A 24,244-nucleotide genomic window follows, 5' to 3' on the forward strand; every position below is an offset into this window, starting at 1 on the left:
CCACCAGAACTAGCCTCCAAGGCTGTCCACGAGCTCCCTTACCTTGGGGTCTCTGTCTCCATGCCTTTGACACCCTTCCTCGGTCCAGGGCATCTTCCGTTCTTCCTTCCAGCCCTTGCCCAGCAGTGAAATCTTATATTCTGGGAAATTCTGATGGAAGTCCCTGTTCCAGGGGCTGCCATTCAGGCTTCTGGGCCTGCACCGACCTCTGGGCATGTTAACTGCAGCTTGACATAGTTACTGGTGCTGCCGGGACCACACCATTGGACTTTGTCTGGTACCTAGTGGACAGTCCAAAGATGCTTCTGAGTTTCCTGAAGACCTGTGATTCCTGAATTCTTTGGATTCCAGGGTCCTTTGAGAATCTGATGAAAGCTGTGAATCCTCTGGTCCAGTTAGGCATCCAGGTGAGGAGGACGGTGAGGCAGGTGATGAGAGGACTGTGGGCAGGGGAGCTCTCTAGCCAGACAAATGCTCCTGGAAGGGATTTCACATCATAGGGAGAGAGCTTTCATTTCTCGTAGAGCCTCATCCCAACACCTCCCCTTGGACAGGACGGAACAGAAGGCGACTGGATTTCTGGCTGAACCCCTCTATTCAAAGGCTCAGCCGGGGGATCTCGGGGAGGCACCCCCAGCCAGGCCCTTCCCTGCTGCGGCTGCACGCGGCTGGGGAAGAGGCCAGTGGAGATGTGAGAGAAGTTCAGCGTGGGGGTCACACTCCCAAGTCCCTTCTCAGACTCATTGCTACTCAACATTTTTTTCCCCTCCAAGTCAGTAAATCTTCTATTATTCTCCAAGTTGATATAGTAAGCCTTGTCATTTTGAGAAGAAATACATAATGGTATATTAGAGGAAGCATGGATCTCTTCATTCATGCTTAGAAAAAAATTTATTACAATGTAAGAAAGTCTGAATAGCATGGATTTATTATAATGATTTAACACTTCTGCACTTGAGTTAAAAATGCCCCTCCATAAATAACTGTCCCTGGAAAACATAGCAAATTTACACAGTTTACCGTTCCTCCGTGTTATATAAATCCAACAAGCTTAAATCACTTCCAGCTGGGAGGGGAACGCCACCAACCCGGGCTGGGGTTCATCCTGTCTCGACCGGCAGCCACAAGAGGCGGGGGAGTGACTTCCTTTCCTCTAGCACTCACCTCAGCACGAGACAAGCCACTGCAGGACCTGGTGGTGGTGGTGAAGTCGCTTAGTCTTGTCTGACTCTGCAACCCATGGACTGTAGCCCACTAGGCTCCTCTGCCCACGGGATTCTCCAGGCAAGAATACTGGAGTGGGTTGCCATTTCCTCCTCCAGGGGATCTTCCTGACCCAGGGATTGAACCCGTGTATCTTACATCTCCTGCATTGGCAGATGGGCTCTTTACCACTAGCCCACTTGGAAAGTGGGTAAAATAGGGGAAGAGAACGACAAAGTTTACAAGTGCTGCACGTGTGCAGCCCCGTGGGCCTCAGGCCTCCTGGCAGCCCAGACCATGGCTGTGGTCTCTGTGGCAGTGCCAGCCACGTGCCAGTCATGGCCACCAAGTGTGGACTGTGGAGGAGGGCCGGGAGAGGCCAGTGCCAACGCCTGGGCCAGATCTCAGATGAGGCCTGGGCTTCGAGCCAGCCACTTCTTCGACTTATCACAAATCCAACACAGTGCTTCCCTCCTGGGCCTCCTGGTTCCTTCTCTTCCAAGGAGCCCCCTCTCAGGGTCCCCTTGGGCTCCTCCGGATACCCTGCCTGCCCTACATTCATGGACACTTTGGCCTGATTGTCTGGCTTTCACCTGGGCTGGTTTCCAGGACTAGGTCAGCATTCAGGCACCAAACTTGTAAGGGAGGGATGGCATCTCCATTTTTACAAATAATACTATAAATTATCATGTGGGAGGCTCAGTGGGTATAAGTAACTTACTTAAATGTATGCAGCTCACAAGCAGTGCGGCCGGATTGATTCCAAGGTCACTGTAAGCTGCATTTAGACACTTAACATTCCAATAGGTGGATAGTTCAGTTCAGCCGCTCGGTCGTGTCCGACTCTTTGTGACCCCATGGACTGCAGCACGGCAGGCCTCCCTGTCCATCACCAACTCCTGGAGTTCACTCAAACTCATGTCCATTGAGTCAGTGATGCCATCCCACCATCTCATCCTCTGTCGTCCCCTTCTCCTGCCTTCAATCTTTCCCAGCATCAGAGTCTTTTCCAGTGAGTCAGTTCTTCGCATCAGGTGGCCAAAGCATGGGGAGCTTCAGCTTCAGCGTCAGTCCTCCCAGTGAACATTCAGTCCATCCGGTGAACACAGGTGGATAAGCAGCACGCAGCACAGCACAGCAGGAGGCAGGCGGGAAGAGAAGCTCCACAGGCACAGCTGGAGCGGAGAGAAGGCTTGGTTCTGTTGCCTGGGGGTGAGGAGTCAGGAAAGCAGGGCGGCAGAGACGGCGGAGGCCGGTCTGGAAAGATCCATTGGAAAGTGAGGGGCTTGGAAGTCACACAGGCAGGAAAAAGCAGTGTGTTTTTGGGAGATGCCCAAAGGCTGCGGGTGGCAAGGGGAGCAGAATGCAGGGAGAGAGGGGAGGTGGGAAGGGATGCAGGTGAGGAGCCGAGAACCTGGGGTGTCTCTTTCGGGGATGTGCTCCTTGACCCACAAGTGCTGCAGGGTCCTTTGCACTTGAGGCAGGGAAGTTACAAATTTCAGATTTCTTTCGGAAAGAAAAGGCTTGTCAGTGTGGGGGTGCAGTGGCGGCGTCCCAGGCCCCACTCTCCCCCGTGAAGAGCTGTGAGCAGGCTGCAACAGTGCCAAGAGGGCTGGACTTTGGAAACACAGCTCTGTTTCATGTCTTCCCTCCCTTCCTCCCACGCCCCTTTCCTATCCATCTACCTGAGAAATAAGCACTGAGAGCCTGCAGTGCCAGCAGCTGCGCTGAGCTCTGGGGAGTCATTGATGAATGAGACTGACGTCCTAGTCTGGCCGTCCTGGGGACTTTTTCTACAGGAGGAATCAGATACATAGGCAATCCAGCACAGTGCCACTGTGTACCCAGGGAGAAAGGGCACACAAGGGCCAAGGGAGCTCCTAAGGTCAGGAAATGAACATTACAGTGCCCTCAGGCACTAAGGGAAGCTCACGGTGGTTGGAGCCCAGAAGTCGAAAGAGAGAGTAGGAAAAAGGGGCTGGAAGTCTCCAGACTGCAGCGAGCCAAACCACCAAGAGCCTAGTGCATTGTGCTCGAAGTCCAGGCTCTCTAAGGGCAATAGGAAACTACCTCTCACATGAGCCAGGCTGTGATGACGGCCCTGGTAGTTTTCTGGAGGATAGCAACAACACATTACCCTCCCTGGGCACTGATTTTTTCTGCCAAGCACTCTCCAGACATTAGTTTATTTAACCTTCATTAAATACCTCGCCTACCTTGTGAGGCAGGTTCCATTACGAGCCCCACTTAAAGGTAAGAGTGAAGCAGAGAGAGGTGAAGTCACACATGTAAGGATGAATCTGGGCCACTGGACAGGAAAGTCAACCAACATACCATTGTACTAGAAAAGTGATCAGTGGGCAGGCTGATAAGTAGAAGGACTCGGTGCTACTTGGAGACTGAGGGTAGGAGAGCGGAGACGTGACAAATGACCCTCCCAATCAGATGGTGATTGCATGAAATTAAAAGACGCTTACTCCTTGGAAGAAAAGTTAAGACCAACCTAGATAGCATATTCAAAAGCAGAGACATTACTTTGCCGACTAAGGTCCGTCTAGTCAAGGCTATGGTTTTTCCAGTAGTCATATATGGATGTGAGAGTTGGACTGTGAAGAAGGCTGAGTGCCAAAGAATTGATGCTTTTGAAGTGTGGTGTTGGAGAAGATTCTTGACAGTCCCTTGGACTGCAAGGAGATCCAACCAGTCCATTCTGAAGGAGATCAGCCCTGGGATTTCTTTGGAAGGAATGATGCTAAAGCTGAAACTCCAGTACTTTGGCCACCTCATGCAGAGTTGACTCATTGGAAAAGACTTTGATGCTGGGAGGGATTGGGGGCAGGAGGAGAAGGGGACGACAGAGGATGAGATGGCTGGATGGCATCACTGACTCGATGGATGCGAGTCTGAGTGAACTCCGGGAGTTGGTGATGGACAGGGAGGCCTGGCGTGCTGTGATTCACGGGGTCGCAAAGAGAGGGACACAACTGAGCGACTGAACTGAACTGAACTGAACTGAACTGAAATCCTGATTCCAAGTCTGCCCTCTATTTATTTGGAATGCTCTACTCGATGCTCTGATGACCTTGGGTAAGTCTTGTTAAAACATTTTCATTATTGGTGCCAGTGACATCACCCTCAAATTTTAGGTGTGCATAGATGTGTGCATAGATGTGTGCCCAGCCTCATTCCATTAAGGATTCTTAAGTCATTAAGGTGACTTACAAGAAGAACCCCATGCAATAATTTTTTTAAAGTATGAAAAGAGGCCACATCTCATAAGGACTGAATAAGACACTCAGGGCCCCGCCCAGAGCCCGGAACACGGTAAGAGCTTCATGAGTTTCTGACGCTTTCCTGGCACACCCACTGGCCTCTACATCACAAGCCCGAGGTTTTGTACATATTCCCCCCTTTCTGGTCCTTCTTTCCTGACTCTTTCTGTTCTCTGCATCATCACCCTGCAGTGACATTATTTTTGTTCCCCATCTCAGTTTCTTCCCATCCATGGCTTGGTTCTCTCCTGTCACTAGCAGTCCCTGAGTTCTGCATCTCCAGGGAGCTCCTTTGATGATTCCCCCATGCACCCCGCAAAGGGAAACAGTTTCTTGAAACGCATATATAGATTTATATGCATGTTTATTAAGCACAGATTCATGCGTTGTGATAAAGATACCCCAACAAGTCAGAGGTGACCCCCCACAATAACCAAGGGTATCACACCCTGACAGAGTGATTTCCAGGTCAACATAAAGAAGTAATAAAGATTACTTACTTATTAATTACAACATAAAGAAATAATACAGTTGGCCTGTGCAGCTTTTCTCCGCAGACACAGGAGGTTTCTATCAGACTTTCTGAAATCATGAAAATTGCTCAGGGATTCTTGGTAACACCTGTGGGGACCAGTTTGGGAATCGAGAGGAGGCCCCTCTAACTTGGAAAAGCACCCTGCAGCTGGTCTGAACTTTCTCTTCCATCAGCTCTTCTGGTCTCTCCTTCCTTCACAGGCTGATTCTAAGATGAGCGGTTGTGGATTCTCCCCAACACCTCACAAACTGAAGCTTTCACTCAGGCCAGTTTAGGGTCTTGGAGATCAGGTGTGTGCTCGTGACTTCCCAGCACTCCTTGCCACCCAGCAACCAATGCCCCAGGACACTTCTCTTGTGGTAGTTTTATGCGATCTAATTCACATACCATATAATGTGCTAATTTAAAGGGCACAGTTTAGTCAGTGGCTTTTAGTATAGCCACAGTTATGCAACTGCCACAATAAATTTTTAGAATGTTTTCATCACCCTAGGAGACATCCCACACTCTTTGGCAGTCACTCTCCATTACCCCCATCCCCTACCGCCCTAGGCAACCATTAATAGACTGTCCCTGTGGCTATGCCCATCTGGACATTTCATGTAAATGAAATCATACGATACGACGTCTTTTTGACTGGCCTCTTTCACTTAATGCTTTCAAGGTTCATTCATGTTGCGGGTTGCATTTCCCTCGTTTTTATTGCCAAATATTCCACATATCCATATGCTACATTTTGTTCACTAATCAGCTAATAGACACTTGAGTTGTTTCTACCTTTTGGTTATTATAAATAATGCTGCTGTGAATATCCATGTAAAAATTTTTCTGTAGACATTATGTCTTTATTACCAGATGTTCGAGCTGAATTTAGATAAGGCAGAGGAACCAGAGATCAAATTGCCAACGTCCATTGGATCACAGAAAAAGCAAGAGAATTCTAGAAAAAAAATCTACTTCTGCTTTATTGACTATGCCAAAGCCTTTGACTGTGTGGATCACAACAAATTGTGGAATATTCTTAAAGAGAGGAGAATACCAGACCACCTTACCTGCCTCCTGAGAAACCTCTATGTAGGTCAAAAAGCAAGTTAGATTGGACGTGGAACAAGACTGGTTCAAAATTGGGAAAGGAGTGCATCAAGGCTCTATATGTCACCTGCTTATTTAACTTATATGCAGAGTACACCATGCAAAATGCTGGGTTGGATGAATTCCAAGGTGAAACCAAGATATGCAGATGATACCACTCTAATGGCAGAAAGCGCAGAGGAACTGAAAAGCCTCTTGATGAAGGTGAAAGAGGAGAGTGAAAAAGCTGGTTTAAAACTCAGCATTCAAAAAATGAAGATCATGGCATCTGGGCTCATCACTTCACAGCAAATAGAAGGGATAAAGTGGAAGCAGTGACAGATTTTATTTTCTTGGGCTCCAAAATCACTGCTGATGGCAACTGCAGCTATGAAATTAAAAGATGCTTACTCCTTGGAAGGAAAGTTATGAAAAACTTAGGAAATTATAAAGCAGAGATATTACTTTGCTGACAAAGGTCCATATAGTCAAAGCTATGGCTTTTCCAGTAGTCATGCACGGATGTGAGAGTTGGACCATAAGGAAGGCTGAGTGCCAAAGAATTGCTGCTTTTGAACTGTGGTGCTGGAGAAGACTCTTGAGAGTCCCTTGGACTCCAATGAGGGCAAACCAGTCAATCCTAAAGGAAATCAACCCTGAATGTTCATTAGAAGGACTGATGCTGAAGCTGGAGCTACAATACTTTGGCTACCTGATATGAAGAGCTGACTCATTGGAAAAGACCCTGATGCTGGGAAACACTAAGAGCAGGAGGAGAAGGCGGCAACAGAAGATGAGATGGTTGGATGGCATCACCGACTCAATGGACATGAGTCTGAGCAAGCTCCAGGAGATAGTGAAGGACAGGGAAACCTGGCATGCTATAGTCCATGGGGCCGCCAAGAGTAGAACATGATTTTAATAGTCAGACACGACTTTGCAACTAAACCATGTTTTTATTTCTCTTAGGTCTACACCTAGGAGTACAACTGCTAGTCATGTGGTAACTTTCTGTTTAGCTTTTTGAGGAACTTACAGGCTGTTTTCCAAGACAGCTGTACCATTTCACATTCCCTTCAGCAAAGTATGAGGGTTCATAGAAATTTCTTACTTTCCTGTAAGATCTTCCTCTTTAATATCACTGTTGCCACTACTGGGGTTCAGCATCTTATCAACCCTCCTGTCCAGTGTTTGCATGAAGGGAGCTCCGATGGAGCAAGTTCTGACTTCTTTCTGTGTCCCATGCTCATAGCTTCCTCCTTAATGCTCTGTTATTTATCTTTCCAGCCAGGGGCAATCTGACTTCATTTTGTGCACATTCTCAACAGAGCAAGGTTGATTTAAACGCTGCATTCAAGGTCTTTCTTTCCAAATCAGTCCCTGGCAAGCAATGTGAATCCTAGGTTGTCTGATCTGCTGTCTCAGCTCTCCTCTGGGTGGGCTGTCCCACGGTCCAATCTTGGGAGGTGGTATTAGGAAGGCTGATCCTAATAGCAGCATCTCCACTCTACAGCCTTCTATCCAATCCTAGGATGGAGTGACAGGTCTCCCAGCACCTCACTTGACCTGTGCAACAGCTGCATAACAATTGGTGTCTCTGCCTAAAGTGCTACCTGCTTAGTCTAGAGGAAGGCTTGTATGGTACAAAGGGCACACCCATAGAAGCTGACACTTCTCTCCCAGGCCTCTTCTAGCTCTACAACTTAGCAGTTGAGGCCCAACACCTAACCTCTCCAAGATCAGTTTCCTTATCTCTCACAGGGGGATATTGCCACCCAAGGTTTAGGATTAAATGAGGTAAGGCATCTACAGACCTTGCTCAGCACTTAGCAGGCACGCAGTACTGGTTTCCTTCCTCCCCTTTCTTATCCAGGCCCCCGCTCCCTGATAGAGCCTGACACTCCTGCATGGTAGATATTTCTTAAACAAGTGATTCTAAAATAGTTCACGGCTTTTTGTTGAAGGATGGAGCTCCAGTGCCTGGCATCCAGCGGTCTTCACAATTTGGGCCTGGCCTGTTTCTCTCAGTGTGTGCCCATGTGTTCTTGTCTGGAACCTCAACTACTAGCTGTGACCGCCAAGGCATTCTTTCAAAGCACATCTTGAGCATTCTTGTCAATGAACATTCAGCTTCTGCACTTTCCCACCCGCCACGTCCCTCCCCACCCTCCATCCATCTTAGATATTCTTCCCAAGCCCAGGTTCCAGTTCTTTCCTTTTTTGCCTCCTCCCACAAATTCTAAGTAAACTCAGTCCAGCAATTTGCTATCTGAAACTATAGTGTTTACCAGTCACTGGGAAATTTACTGAGATAGCTCTTGCTTATCAGTCAATCCTAAAGGAAATAGTCCTAAATATTCACTGGAAGGACTCATGTTGAAATGGAAACTCCAATACACTGACTCACTGGAAAAGATCCTGATGCTGGGAAAGATTGAAGGCAGGAGGAGAAGGTGACGACAGAGGGTCAGATAGTTGGATGGCATCACCGACTTGATGGACATGAGTTTGAGCAAGATCCGTGAATTGGTGATGGACAGGGAAGCCTGGCATGCTGCAGTGCATGGGGTTGCAAAGAGTTGGACATGACTGAACTGAGCTCTCGCTTTATTATTGTTAAAAATTTAAAGTATGAACTATGTATACAGTAGGTGACTAATGAGAACCTACTGTTCAGCACAAGGTAGTCTACACAGTTGAATGTATGCGTGTGTATAACTGATCCACTTAACAGTTATACAGCAGAAAGTCACACATTGTAAAGCAACCATACTCCAATAAAAATTAATTAAACGTGTAAAGTACGAAGCTTTGTCTCCTATCTAGTCTGTTAGCTAGCTGAGAAATAAAGGACAGTAATGCTAGCTACCACTAGTGAAACACTCTGTATGTGTCAGGGACTATTCCTAGGCCCTTTGCATGCATTAAGGGCTTCCCTGGTGGCTTAGATGGTAAAGAATTTGCCTTTAATGAAGGAGACCCAGGTTCAGTCCCTGGGTCAGGAAGATCCCCTGGAGAAGGAAATGACAACCCACTCCAGTATTCTTGCCTGGAGAATCCCATGGACAGAGGAGCCTGGTGGGCTACAGTGCATGGAGTCGCAAAGAGTTGGACATGACTGAGTGACTAACTTACATACATTATCTCATTGAATTTTACTCTTAAAACCTTCCTATGAGGCATGCATTATGATCTTATTTTACAGGTTAAGAAATTTAGGTTTAGTGTGGTTAATAAATTGCCTCAGATTAATCAGCTAGGAAGCAGTATAACTGAGATTTGGATGAGATCTAATTAGTTCCATGTTCTGTGCTTAGTCGCTCAGTCGTGTCCCACTCTTTGTGGCTCCAGGCTCCTCTGTCCATGGGGATTCTCCAGGCAAGAATACTGGAGTGGGCTGCCATGCCCTTCTCCAGGGGATCTTTCCAACCCAGGGATCGAACCCAGGTCTCCTGCATTACAGGTGGATTCTTTTACCATCTGAGCCACCAGGGAAGCCCAGTTAGTTCCATAACCTGTGTTGTTACTCTCTTCCTTAGTGGGGTCAACAGCATGTGACACAATGATGGACCCGGGGGAGCCACTCAACTGACCCAGACCACCAATGAAGACAAGCTTGGGTTTTGGCAGGTCATGGTCAAAGTAGTTGGCTGCCCTACTGACAACATATGATATAGGTCATTCTTACTGGTTTTACATCTACCACCTCCCCCAGCCAGTTGAAGGTGGACCTCACTCTCGTATTGCCAACTGTCTTTTGAGAAGAAGTCCTAACTAGGGCTGTAATAGCCTTTATTATTTACAGAAGACAGTGATGTCCATTATGCCACCGGAGAGATTTAGCTTTTTCCCAGGGATTTTCTTTAATCTTCCCATGGCTTCCACCTTCATGAACAGAAAGAAGTTCTAGATGGTGGCATTCACTCCTTGAGGGTTACCAACCTAAATCCCCTGGAGAAAGAACATGCTGTGTTTCTGCCCGCTTTGGCCCAAGTAGTCTACAAAAGTTCAGCTTACAAGAGATGGTGGTGGAATGTTCAATCCTAGTTGAGATTCTTAAAAACGTTCATCTTGGAACATACATCAAAGTAGTGATGTCCTGCAGTGTAGGGGGTGAGGGTGTCCCTGCTTGGCGGCCAGACCTATCACTGGCAGGATATGAGAGCTCTCTTTTCTCTAAACTTTCTTCATCTGTAAAATCAAAGTGATGTCATCTGTAAAATCAAAGTGATGGATACTATGGGCTCTAATTTAACTTCTATGCAGAGTACATCATGAGAAATGCTGGACTAGAAGAAACACAAGCTGGAATCAAGACTGCTGGGAGAAATATCAATAACCTCAGATATGCAGATGACACCACCCTTATGGCAGAAAGTGAAGAGGAACTCAAAAGCCTCTTGATGAAAGTGAAAGAGGAGAGTGAAAAAGTTGGCTTAAAGCTCAACATTCAGAAAACGAAGATCATGGCATCCGGTCCCATCACTTCATGGCAAATAGATGGGAAAACAGTAGAAACAGTGTCAGACTTTATTTTTTTGGGCTCCAAAATCACTGCAGATGGTGATTGCAGCCATGAAATTAAAAGACGCTTACTCCTTGGAAGAAAAGCTATGATCAACCTAGACAGCATATTCAAAAGCAGAGACATTACTTTGCCGACTAAGGTCTGTGTAGTCAAGGCTATGGTTTTTCCAGTAGTCATGTATGGATGTGAGAGTTGGACTGTGAAGAAGGCTGAGTGCCGAAGAATTGATGCTTTTGAACTGGGGTGTTGGAGAAGACTCTTGAGAGTCCCTTGGACTGCAAGGAGATCCAACCAGTCCATTCTGAAGGAGATCAGCCCTGGGATTTCTTTGGAAGGAATGATGTTAAAGCTGAAACTCCAGTACTTTGGCCACCTCATAAGAAGAGTTGACTCATTGGAAAAGACTCTGATGTTGGGAGGGATTGGGGGCAGGAGGAGAAGGGGACGACAGAGGATGAGATGGCTGGATAGCATCACTGACTCGATGGATGTGAATCTGAGTGAACTCCGGGAGTTTGTGATGGACAGGGAGGCCTGGCGTGCTGCGATTCATGGGGTTGCAAAGAGTCAGACACGACTGAGTGACTGAACTGAACTGAACTGAAGGTCCAATCCAGCCACAGACTTCTGTGACTCTGGAATGTGATGGAATTGTGGTGAGGAGAGCAGAAAAGGACCCGGGCACATTTTCCAGGTGCTTGCTCAATTCTGAGCATGCATGTGGTGGAGCTGGATGTGAGTGAGCTACGAGGCTGAAGCCTGAGAGGTTAAAGGTCCCAGTTCTGAAAGAAACAATGGAACTCTAGGGGCTCAGAAACAACCCACCTTGAATAGCAAATCTGAGAAAATTGAAGGAACCGTGTGGCTGGTTACCAACTTAAGAAGCGGGCTCTGTGGCTACCAGTTTATTCTTCCTCTGAGGATCAGGCCTTGTTCCTAGACTCAAAAGTAATCTTACTTCAATTGGGTCAAACACTACTTAGTTCATTTTCAGCTTGGGAGCCATTTGAGTGATGACTTTGCTCTCATCACTTCTGTCTCTGAGGAGCAGCTGCAAAGGCCCCTGGTTCAGAGGGAGGTGCCAAGCTGGCTAGGGGAGCAGGGACAGGATAGGGCCTTTAGCTGTCTTAGTTGAATCCACAGATGTGATCTCAAAACTCAGCACTTAAGGCATGTGAGCCCTCGCCGTTGTTTTCCCAGCACCTAAAGCGAACTGTTTGCTGTTTAGTTGCTAAGTTGTGTCTGACTCTTTGTGACTCCATGGACTGTAGCCCAGCAGGCTCCTCTGTCCATGGGGTTGTCCATGCAAGACTACTGCAGTGGGTTGCCATTTTCTCCCCCAGGACTATTTTTCCTGTGTCCAAGTGCCAAGATAGTTCTTTACTGAGCAGTTTAGTGAAAAGGCACACAGAAACGGCTCAGCAGTAGGCTCAGCAGTACACAGAGATTGAATCCTCCATTCTAGTGATCACATAGCCTAGTGTTTATGTGATGGGCATGAGCTGGAGTCAGCCAGGAAACCTACAAGATGTGGGTTTCTTTCAATTGAGCATAAGCTCCTGTTGCTTTAACAAATACTAAGTGAAATGATAACCCCAGGCTCTGCTTTTGTTTTCAAGCTAAACTCCACTTATCTGATGAGGGATGTTTAAGGAGCAATTCAGTATCAAAACCACATGGGGAAAATAGCCATACAGAGAATTTATTACCATAAAACCTCATATGTGTGTGTGTGTGTGTGTGTATATATGTATAAACATTGGCCCACATTAAAAATAACATACCCTGAGGTGGGGATAGAGGGTGAGCTGGGGGGGAGTCTGTCAGAGCCCCCACCCTAACGATGGCAGACTTCGTCTGGCTCTGCTCCTTAGGCCTGGCTCCTCTCTGGAGTCTGAGACCAGCAAATTTCTTGTGTGAGAGCAGAGTCAAGGGAAAGGAGTGCCCCTGGAGGAGGAGGGAGCCCCTCCCTCCCATGACATTTGGGGTGCTCTAGACAAGCCCCCACCACGGACGTCAGGTTTGTGAACACAAGCGTGCCTCCAGGAAGGGTGACCGCCAGGAAAAGCTTTCCCTTGGCAGACTTGGCTTTTGAGATCACGCACCTTGGGTCCTACTTAAGGAGCATCCGTCGGCACTCGTCCTTCCCCATTTTGCAAACGCTGATTGGCGTTTCTCTCCTAGAACTGTGGGAAGCAGCGTGGGGAAGTGGTAACCCCAGCAGCATCACCCGCAAGCGTCCCGCCTTGCTTTGGGGAAGTGGCTGGAAGCTGGGTAAGTGCATCCCAGTCACTGTTGGGAGCGCTTACTGAGAGGAAAGGCAGATCCCTGTGTGCTGGACCCTGTCCCTTGGTAGCTTCGTCTGCAATTAGGTTAAGCCTCCGGGCTCCACAAAAGCCTCAAGGCTCTACAACAACCTTTTCATACGTGTATATATAGATCTCAAAGTGAGACACAGATTGAAATGTTAACATATGCTTCAGTTCATACTGAAGACGTTAGACCAGACACAGATTCACATCCTATTGCCCTGACACCCAGGAAATGCCTACAGGATAGAGAAGGGCAACTGGTGGGGGACTGTGGCGTATGAAAAACAGGCTGACTGATGCTCTGCTGAAAATCCAGCTTTGCTGTTCCAGACTGCTCATTCAGGAGAGGTAAGAAAGCAGTTAAACTCCATTTTGTGGCATGTGACCCCTCAAAGCCTTTAGTTTAGAGCCTACTTATGATTCTTGTAAAGGCAAACAAGTTTCTTGAAGACATCACAGGCCTTTTCGTGGTCTTTCTGGCATCCTCTCACTCCAGAGAGCAGTAGGACACTGGTGTCCAGGAGGGGAAAGTGTGGTTGTGCATGATTTGAAGGATCTGGGTATACTTAAGGTGGTCATGACACACGGAGCCACAGAAAGATAGTTCAGGAATTTAACTTTAACCGAGAAAGTGGCCAAGGGCTCTCAGCTTGTTTTCACCGCCCCTGCCCCCTGCCTTTTTTTTTGTTTGTTTTTTGCCACACCAAAGAAAGCTCTTTTCCAAAGGCTTTTGGAATGGGATGGCACTGATTCAATTACTTTCACAGGGGTGAACTTTCAGAGAAGACTGTAATCTATAATAATTTTCAACTGAATGACTACAGCTAGTTTGTCCTGACCTGATATTTCCCTCAGATTGAGAATATGGTATTGGCAGGCTACATTCCTTCCTCCAAAGGACAAAAAGATGCAAGTGAAGGAAGGCTGGGCAGAGGTGACGGGGCCCAGTCTGAAAAGACAATGAGATCTGGATTTATCCAGACATGGAAGCTGCTCTGGAAGGCTTCTGTAGGCTGACATAATCTAGCTTTGATAAAGACTTCAGGGAAGCCACGTGTCTCACTGACTGCAGGCTGCCCTGCTGTTCTGACCTTGGCCGACAGTCTTAGTCTCAGTTCATGTCTGGGGGTGGTGAAAGGGAGAGTGAAAAAAGCAACACCCTCTACACCAAATAGAGTCATTGAATAACACACATCTCCCCCCTGCTTCCAAGGACTGGACAGTTTTAAATCCACTAGCTCTACCAGGCTTACCATACTGCCCACCAGCTCGGGATGCTGCTAGAGCCCACTAGAGCCCTCTGTAAGCGAAGCAACTCAGCTCAAGAGCTCTGCCAAACAGGAGAGCAGAGAATCAAGGTTTCGGGTGTACTTCTTCCACAGGCTTTCTCTGGGGGCCCAGTGGGAGAGCAGGGGGGACCATTATCTGGCAAGTGGAGGTGGTTCTCTGGGGCCATGAGGCAGTGGCCTTGAGCAGAGCACATGCAAGGCCTGGCTGTCTGGGATTCTGGCTCTTCATGGGGAAAGAGAGGAGGCCAGGAAGCCCATTAGCCTGCAGCCACTGATGGGAGTTCATGAGGGTGAATAAGACAGACCCTTGGATCAAGGAAAGATACTGAGAGACTGCTCTAATTTACCTAAGGAAATGGCAGATGGGAGGACAAGTATTTTGGCCAGTGCCTCTGCTGGGCCAGCACTCTCTTGTTTCCAAGGGCTGGGGTGTGGGGGGTGGATTTCCAGCTCATTAAGCACTTTGGGGTATGGGGTGGGTAGCTGCCAGGCTGATAACTGCAGGGGCTGACTCACGATTGGCCCTCAGTGTTGCTTGTGATGGGAAGGGCACCAACTGCAACTTCAGAATTAACTGGCTGCATTGCAAAGAGGTAAGTGGTAAGAAAGCAGGGTGGAGACATAAAAGGGTCTATGTTTCTGAAACTGCTTATGTTACAAAGGGGCTATGTAGAAACCAGAGGCATCTTTCAGTGGAAAGGTTTTCCTTGTATACAAAACAGAGCCAAACTTTTCCAGCAAAATATTGAAAAGGAAACACTCTTGAATGAGGCTGAGTAAACAATGGCCTCTGCCATGCCCTAAGTGTTCTTTGTTAATTTTCTAATCTCTGCTTAGCACAGAAAGGTTACTGCCCTCCCACTCATCCACCCTTAATGTGTTACCTACTGACTGGTCTGATCAGAAACACCCTGGGTTGTTAGAATAATTTCTAAATTCGATACATAACAGGATGCTAGTGAGACAGGTCCCTGTAAAAGGAGAGACACAATTACAGTTAAATAATTTAAAATCCTAGATCGGTACATAGAGACACCCACTCGTTTCTGATGGAAACTTCGCAGCATGTGCTTCAGTGTCAAATGAAAAAGATATCTTCCAGAATCTGATTCTCCTCCAGGTCTTCAGGGGTGCTGCCGGCCCTGGTCTTGTTCCAGGTTGATTTCAGAGGACTGAATCGATAAGTACTGTGATTCCATGACCCAGCTTCTCTGGAGCGATGGGGCCGTGGTTTGGAAGCAGTCTTTGGACTCAGAGATTGAACCAAATCCAACAGAGATGTCTCATACCTGTAACACATACAACCCAGACAGAAAATGATCAAGTCGGCAGAACGTTAAAATCCAAAAAGAATATAGAGGTGGGCTGCCCAGGGCAAGAATCAGATCACAGATCACACCACAGTCAAGAGGGCCTTCTCTGGGAATTTTAGGGAAAGTAAACACCAGAAGGGGCTTGTTGTCTGTCTGTCTCTAAGCCCTTCTTTTCTGCTGACTACTAACCAGTGGAGAGGGACTGTGGAGTGGGCAAAGTAATCATGGTAACAGCAACGATATGAGCAGTGACATTTGCCACAGATTTCAGGCTCTGTTCTCAGTGCTTTCCATGTCTCTTCCTTTCATTCAACCCTCTACACACCCCTATGAGGTAGGTCCCCGTTAGTTACATGAAGAAACCAAGACTCTGAGAAGTAACTTGTCTAGCAAGAAGCCACTACACGGCTGAGTCAGGATTTGAACCCCAGTCATTTGCTTCCAGCACTCACACACAGGGCACTTTTAAAGCTGCCTCTCAAAGTCTTTGCAGTCAGAGAGACTTGCTAAAAGCTCTCTTTAAGACCACCTCACCTGTCTCCTGAGAAACCTGTATATGGGTCTAAAAGTAACAGTTAGAGCCTTACATGGAACAACCGACTGCTTCAAAATTGGGAAAGGAGTACGACAAGGTTGTATATTGTCACCCTGCTTATTTAACTTATATGCAGAGTGTTTTTGTTGTTCAGCTGCCAAGTTGTATCCAACTCTTCATGTCCATAGAGTCGTGTGCAGCTCTATGGATTGCAGCGTGCCAGGCCTGCCTGTCCCTCACTGTTTTCTGGAGTTTGCCCAATTCATGTCCATTGAACCGATGATGCCATCCAACCATCTCATCCTCTGTTGCCCTCTTCTCCTTCTGCCTTCTATCTTTTCCATCTGGGTCTTGATGTGAAGAGCTGACTTGCTGGAAAAGACCCTGATGCTTGGGAGAGATTGAAGGCAAAAGGAGAAGGGGGCAGCAGAGGATGAGATGGTTTGATAGCACCACCGAATCGATGAACGTGAATTTGAGCAAACTCCAAGAGATAGCAACGGACATGTGCTGCAGCCCATGGGGTCACTGAGATACAACTTAGTAACTGAACAACAACAATAAATCAACATGTGATAAGTACTCAATAAATGCTAATTTCTTCCTGATATGCTACTCCTACTTTTTCGAGAATCTTGGAAAAGGAACTCTTATTTGAAACTAAAGAAATCCCTCTAAAGTAGGAGTGCCTTAGTGTCTACCATTTTTATAAAAAAGTACACTTAGAGCAGTTTAGAGGCAGAGAAACAAATTATATGGTAGACAACACCCTCACTCATGTCTCACTGTTTTTTTCCCAGGATTGGAAGCCAAAGGCACAAAACGATCTCCCTCCACATTCATTCACACGAGGGGTCAAATCATCTCTATGGACAGAACGTGACGCCTAAGCAGGGCATGTGTGACCTGTATAGCTGCACAGGGCCCCACACATGGTTCAGTGCTCTGCTGTGGCTGTCTTGAAATTCTTAGTGATCTTATCTTTGACCTTGTCTATTAGAAATAAAGTCTGATGGAACATGGAAGCATGCACGTGAGAGAGGAGATACCCTGGGCACGGGTGTGTGGGTTCTGGCCCACAGTGCCGGGTGTATGCCAGACAGCCAGCTCCTGCTGTGCGCACCTTCACGCCAGAGCAGTGTGGGCGTGGTGGTGCAGGGCCCCAGATGAGTCACCGTGACGGTGACAGAAGGGGCGGCGGTGGTGGCACTGGCGCGAGGCTGGCTGGCCTTCTTCCCAGAGCCTATTCCCAAGGTGAAAATATTAGCTTTCCGGCCTGAGCATGGAGTTAGGAACTGCCAGTGCTTAGGCAATAAACGCCAGTAAATTACAAAACAAAAGCATGCGTGTGGACACTGCAACACAGCATATCAAAGCGATACGAGGATTCTTGGAAGCGTTCAGAATCTCCGGTGTTAAATGCTGTTGCATCACTGCAAAGCAAATATCCACTGGTTGGGAAATAGACATTGAATATAAAGATTACTGCATTTGATGGAAAAGAACGTTGTTTTTATATGCAGCTTCAAATGAACAGATAAATGGAGAGTACAGTTTTAAATTTCACCTTTCTTTGTAATTTAAGATACAATAATAGGCATAATAGGCATTTTGAATCATCTACAAACCATCAAGCGACTTTTGGCCTCTTGCACGACCTCTACAAGTTATAAGAAATGCTAGAGAAGACAACAGAACAGCATTGTCCAAGTTTAAATCGGTAAACACACATGAAATTAATGTGTATGAAGAGTTAAATCTTAAAAAAAATTTCTTTCCATAAGAAGCATCAGCTTTAGACATACTAAAATTTATATTTTGAAATAATTTATTAGAAATCTATCCACATGGTGTCACAGTCTATAAAATATTCTTAACAGTTCCAGTGTCAGTTGTATCAGCAGAAAGATCCTTCTAAAAATTAAAAATCACCAAAATTTATATGTGATCTTTCATTTGCCAAGAGCAACTAATCTGCTTTTAATTATATCACTTAAAATAAAGTTGCTAAAAGTATAAACTTTGACAATCTAATAAATGAATTTGAAGAAATGTGAACCAGAAAAATTTTATGATCAACCAAGTTACCACATTAATAAAGTATTATTATTCATATTATATAAAATTATGATATGAAAATATAATTTTTTGCTAACTGTAGGTTTATGATATTATTCATATATCACCTGTTTAAAAAATTTTTTTAATTGAAGGATAATTGCTTTACAGAATTTTATGGTTTCTGTCACACATCAACAGGAATCATCCATAGGTACACTCGTGTCCCCTCCCTCCCAGACCTCCCTCCCCACCCTTCAGCCTGTGCAGAGCCCCTGTTTGAGTTCTGAGTCATACAGCAAATTCCCATTGGCTATGTTTTACACATGGTATTTTAAATTTCTATGTTACTCTCTCCATACATCTCCCGCTTCCCCCTCCTCTCCTCCCACTTGTCCATAGGTCTGTTCTCTATGCCTGTTTCTCCACTGCTGCCCTGAAAATAAATTCATCAGTGGCACCTCTTCAGATTCCATATATATGTGTCAGTATATGATATTTATATTTCTCTTTCTGACTTACTTCACTCTGTATGATGGGCTCTAGTTTTGTCCATCTCATTAGAACAGATTCAAGTTCATTCCTTTTTATGGCTGAGTGGTATTCCATTGTGTGTATGTACCACTCTTGTTTATCCATTCATCTGTCAATGGACATCTAGGTTGCTTCCATGTTCTGGCTATTGTAAACAGTGCTGCAGTGAACACTAGGGTATATGTGTCTTTTTAATTTTGGTTTCCTCAAGGTATATGTCTAGGAGTGGGATTGCTGGGTCATATGGTGGTTTTATTCCTAGCTTTTTACGGAGTCTCCATACCGTCTTCCATAGTGGCTATGTCAGTTTACATTCCCACCAGCAACGCAAGAGTGTTCCGTTTTCTCCACACCCTTTCCAGCATTTATTGTTTGTAGACTTTTTGATAATGGTCATTCTGACTGGTGTGAGGTGGTATCTCACTGTAGTTTTGATTTGCATTTCTCTTATAATGAGTGATGTTGAGCATCTTTTCAAGTGCTTGTTAGCCATCCTGAATGTCTTCTTTGGAGAAATGTCTCTTCAGGTCCCTTTCCTACTTTCTTCTTAAAGGAAATTAAATTTCTTCTTAAAGGAAAATACTTCGTGGTTTAGTACCTTTAACTGCATTTTTAAATCCTACTTTTTGAACAAAAGATTTTCATTTTGCATTGATCTTGTAAGTTATATAGTTGACCTGGCCCTTATGTCTCAGCCAAAATCAGACTAGCATTTCAGGCATGGAAATGTCATATTTTTTCCATGGTATGAAAATCTGTAAGTTGAAATCCTTTCTAGCAGAAAATTTTCTTTTTTAGCAGAATTTTTTTTTGCAGCTTTTATTCATATAGCATTAAGCCAATGTTTCAATACAATTGCTTTTGTCATCCAAAACAATAATTTCTGCATTCAACTAAAACATCTTTACTTAGGGTGCAAGCCAGTGAGTGAGTTGGACACTAGCTTCTAAGAAAGTTTGTTTCCAAGCAAGACAGACCTACTTCATGCTCAAGGTACAGGCTTTGTTTGCACTTTCCTTGGAGGCACGTAACAATGCTGTGCTAATATTCATCTTTTCATATAGACCATTAATTTAGTTTAAAATCAGAAACAATGGGAAGCCTATTTTTAAATACAATTTCAAATTTCTGTTGTATACAAAACAAGGAGAGATATTCTAAGTGAACAAATTAAACCAGCTGCCTTTTCTATTAAAACACAGAACTAAAATAATTGGGGATTAGGAATTATACCAGAAATCAATCAATTCAGAGATGCAAATTGAAATCCAGAGTAACAATAAGACTTTTGAGTTTAAAGACTCATTTTAAAGGTACCAACTTATTAATCATTTGAAAAATAGTTGTGGGCTTCAAATTTCTTCAAAGTATTTTTATTCAAATACAATACACTAAAAAAATCTTTATACAGTGATCCACAACAACAATGAGAATTAGATCTGCTGTATTAGTCAGGATAAATTAGGTTATGCAGCAGTAACAAATTAACCTCAAAATTCCAGTGGCTCCATACAATTTAAATATATCTCATGCATATGCTATGTGCTCAAAGCAGGTGTAGGCAGACAGTGGCTCCACTGTCTCACAAGGTAACGTGAGCTTCTCTGTTGTCTTGGCAGGGAAGAGAAGCTGAAGAATCTTACAAAGATTCTCCATAGCCACGTAGGGTGTGACACAATACTTCTTACATTTAATTAGCCAGAATCAGTCATGGACTGGAAGTGAGGAGAACTGGGAATTGCCAGACGCCAGTAATGCCCACCACTGAAGAATGGGTCTGAAATATAATTTGGAATAATTCTCTCATTTTACCAATGAAGAAACTTAGGTCCAGAGAAGTAGAAGTCAACTGTTGGCAGTCACAAAGCAACTGAGTGGCAGAGCTAAGTGTTTTTTTAACACAGTTTCCTTGACTTCCTAGACTAGTTTATCTTTAATCTTTCCATCAAGTTAAACAAGATGTGTAACTAAAGGAACAGTAAAAGAAGAAAATGGTTGCTGTTTCCAGCTACATTTTATTTTAAAAGTATAGTAGGATTAGTTGTAACTCAGTGTGAACATTGCCATACCCCTATTAACGTGGCTATCTTCACCAACAATTTCATCTACCCTAAAGTACAAAGGCTTATCTTCATGGGTCTTCAGTCATCATAAAAATTCCATTTCTCCTGAAGCCACATTCAGTCATGGATTACACTGTGGCAGAAGAACCAGGAAGTCTGTGGTACGCAGGGACTTGGATTTCAGTGACAGCTCACAGCTGATTTTGTTCAGTAAATGTTTTCATAGTACTTTTGCTATTAGGAAAGACCAAATAATCCAGCAGATTAAAAAGCAACAAAACAGCAAGGATTATATTAAACACCAACACTTGAGAAGTCACCCAACTTTATGCCAGAACTATATATGCAATAAAGCAAAATAAAAAGTGAATTCCCATGATATTTTGTACTAACTACCAATAAAGAGCAGTGTGTTTGCTGAGGTGACATGTGACAGGATTTGATTACCCTGGCCCGACCCTGATGGGGACATTTTGTATTCAAATAATGTAAAGGGACATATAACTTATTCAAATTTATAAAATACTGTCCCTTGAAAAAATCAGACTATATGCTAACCACAGGCATGATGATGTTGACCTTTCCTACCTCTGCACCTGACAGAGCCAGTATTCATGGGTACCTAAGCACACAGGTTGACTTAAACAGTTTCATTATGGAGACGTGTCAAGCAGAAGGCTTATTTGGTCTGTTGTGCCAGTTCCATCCAAGAAGCAATCTGAACTTGGTCACACTGGAATGAATCTGTCCTCGTAGAGCTCTCTTCCCAGTTTTGTTTGCTTTATTGACTATGCCAAAGCCTTTGGCTGTGTGGATCACAATAAACTGTGGAAAATTTTTCAAGAGATGGGAATACCAGACCACCTGACCTGCCTCTTGAGAAACCTATATGCAGGTCAGGAAGCAACAGTTAGAAATGGACATGGAACAACAGACTGGTTCCAAATAGGAAAAGGAGTACGTCAAGGCTGTATATTGTCACCCTGCTTATTTAACTTCTATGCAGAGTACATCATGAGAAATGCTGGGCTGGAAGAAGCAGAAGCTGGAATCAAGATTGCTGGGAGAAATATCAATAACCTCAGATATGCAGATGACACCACCCTTATGGCAGAAAGTGAAGAGGAACTCAAAAGCCTCTTGATGAGAGTGAAAGAGGAGAGTGAAAAAGTTGGCTTAAAGCTCAACATTCAGAAAACGAAGATCATGGCATCTGGTCCCATCACTTCATGGGAAATAGATGGGGAAACAGTGGAAACAGTGTCAGACTTCATGTTTTTGGGCTCCAAAATCACTGCAGATGGTGACTGCAGCCATGAAATTAAAAGACGCTTACTCCTTGGAAGAAAAGTTATGACCAACCTAGATAGCATATTGAAAAGCAGAGACATTACTTTGCAAAGGTCCATCTAGTCAAGGCTATGGTTCTTCCAGTGGTCATGTATGGATGCGAGAGTTGGACTGTGAAGAAAGTAGAGCGTCGAAGAAACGATGCTTTTGAACTGTGGTGTTGGTGAAGACTCTTGAGAGTCCCTTGGACTGCAAGGAGATCCAACCAGTCCATGCTGAAGGAGATCAGCCCTGGGATTTCTTTGGAAGGAATGATGCTAAAGCTGAAGCTCCAGTACTTTGGCCACCTCATGTGAAGAGTTGACTCATTGGAAAACTCTGATGCTGGGAGGGACTGGGGGCAGGAGGAAAAGGGGATGACAGAGGATGAGATGGCTGGATGGCATCACCGACTCGATGGACTTGAGTTTGAGTGAACTCCGGGAGATGGTGATGGACAGGGAGGCCTGGCGTGCTGCGATTCATGGGGTCGCAAAGAGTCGGACATGACTGAGTGACTGAACTGAACCTAGCAGGACATTTAGATATCTGGGGGAGGATGCAGCCTCCGAAGCTTTGACTTGGCTCCATGCCACCAATTTCAGAAAGGGATGGTCTGACATGGTGTCTGAGGATATTAGCACAAGGCCAGGAAATGAAACAATTTCACAGTCCATCCCATAAGCTGCACTGGGTAGAAAGCTAAGTGTGATGCATGAGCTTTCCCCGTTCATTCTTTTTTTATCTTTGGTGAGTTCATTAGGCCTCTCCCGATTACCCTTTTCTGCTCTTTTTTTTTTTTAAATGATGGAATGTCCCAGAGATTAATCCTTAGCTCTCATGTCTTAGGTACTTTCATTCATCCTCATGACTTTTAATAACATCAATGTCAATGACTCCTAAATGTATATACCTCTAATATTAACCTTGCTCTCAAGTTCCAAACCCATACACTCAACTGTTGCCTGGTATCTCCACTTGGTGGTGTGACAGGCATCAAAACAGAACTCTTCTTTTTTTCCCGTCCAAATCTTGTTCCCCTCCACCAACCCAGTTGCTCAGGGTTGCCCCAAACCTGCTGTTACACTTGACTCCTACCTCTGGGCCTGTGTGTGCACTGAATTCTCTCCTTCGGACACTCTTCGCTCAGATTTTGCTTATTTGCTTTTCTCTTTTAACAGTGATGAGAATAAGGTCATTATTCTGTTTCTGTTATTGTCTCCAGGGCCAAGAATGGGATCTGACATAAGGTAGGAGCTAAATATTTGTTGACAAAATGAATAGTTCTGTGGCTTAAGTTTAGCACCTTCCTCTATAGGCAGCTTTTTCAATCTTTGAAAAGCCAGTCTTTTAAAAAATTACAACATACTGCAAACATTATGAAAATATTACTCATCCATCTATTCTTGTTTTCCTTTTGTAAACAAGATAATATACATAAAGACTGTGTAAACTATTTTTTCACTTAAAATGTTGAGAATATTTTTTCTGTATAAATTTTTTATAATATCATTTTTCATGACTTCAGGTTCCTTTGTCTTCCAGATGCACTCTAATTGAGCTAACCAATCCCTTACTGAAGACAGCTTAGGTTAGGTCCAAGGTCTTCTGAGACTTTAATACTTTTTTTTAAAACACGTTGCTCAGTTGCGTCCGACTCTTTTTGAGACACCATGGACTGTACAGTTCATGGAATTCTCCAGGCCAGAATACGGGAATGGGTAATGATACTTCCTCTAGGGGATCTTCCCAACCAAGGGATTGAACCCAGGTCTCCTGCATTGCAGGCAGATTCTTTACTAGCTGAGCCACCAGGGAAGCCCAAGAATGCTGGAGTGGGTGGCCTTTCCCTTCTCCAGGGGATTTTCCCAACCCAGGAATCAAACTGGGGTCTCCTGCATTGCAGACAGTTTCTTTACCAGCTGAGCTGTGCGGGAAGCCCCTTCTGAAACTAAATCAGCTGTATCTCTCACTCCTTTCTAAATCAGTCAATGCCCATAGGATATTTTCCACTCCAACTCATCCCAAGTTAGTAGAACACTGCTATCCCTATGATGTTTTATAGTTTTATCCTCTTTTTACCCAACACTTCCCATGCCCCTAGGGCTTCTGGAACTTTCGTCTTATGAGATACTCAGCTGTATTTTGTCCTCTTCTTAGAGTACTTCCTCCATCCCCTGTTTTAACTGAAACCTGGCTCTT

The 24,244-nt window shown here is 44.9% G+C and overlaps 1 protein-coding gene across 1 annotated transcript in view; it reads right to left on the minus strand.

Annotated features, from left to right (window-relative positions):
- Positions 1-2,394: 2,394 nt before the first annotated feature.
- KIAA1328 (KIAA1328 ortholog) overlaps positions 2,395-24,244 on the minus strand; it is a 443,695-nt gene continuing 421,845 nt past the window's right edge. The window contains exons 11-12 of the mRNA XM_052660503.1: positions 15,251-15,499; positions 2,395-2,460 (exon numbers count right to left, since the gene is read on the minus strand). Of these exons, the coding sequence (XP_052516463.1) occupies positions 15,289-15,499 (211 nt within the window). The 3' untranslated portion in view covers positions 2,395-2,460; positions 15,251-15,288. The remainder of the gene's footprint in view (positions 2,461-15,250; positions 15,500-24,244) is intronic.

This window comes from Budorcas taxicolor, chromosome 22 (genome assembly GCF_023091745.1).
Source record: "Budorcas taxicolor isolate Tak-1 chromosome 22, Takin1.1, whole genome shotgun sequence".
NCBI lineage: Eukaryota > Metazoa > Chordata > Mammalia > Artiodactyla > Bovidae > Budorcas > Budorcas taxicolor.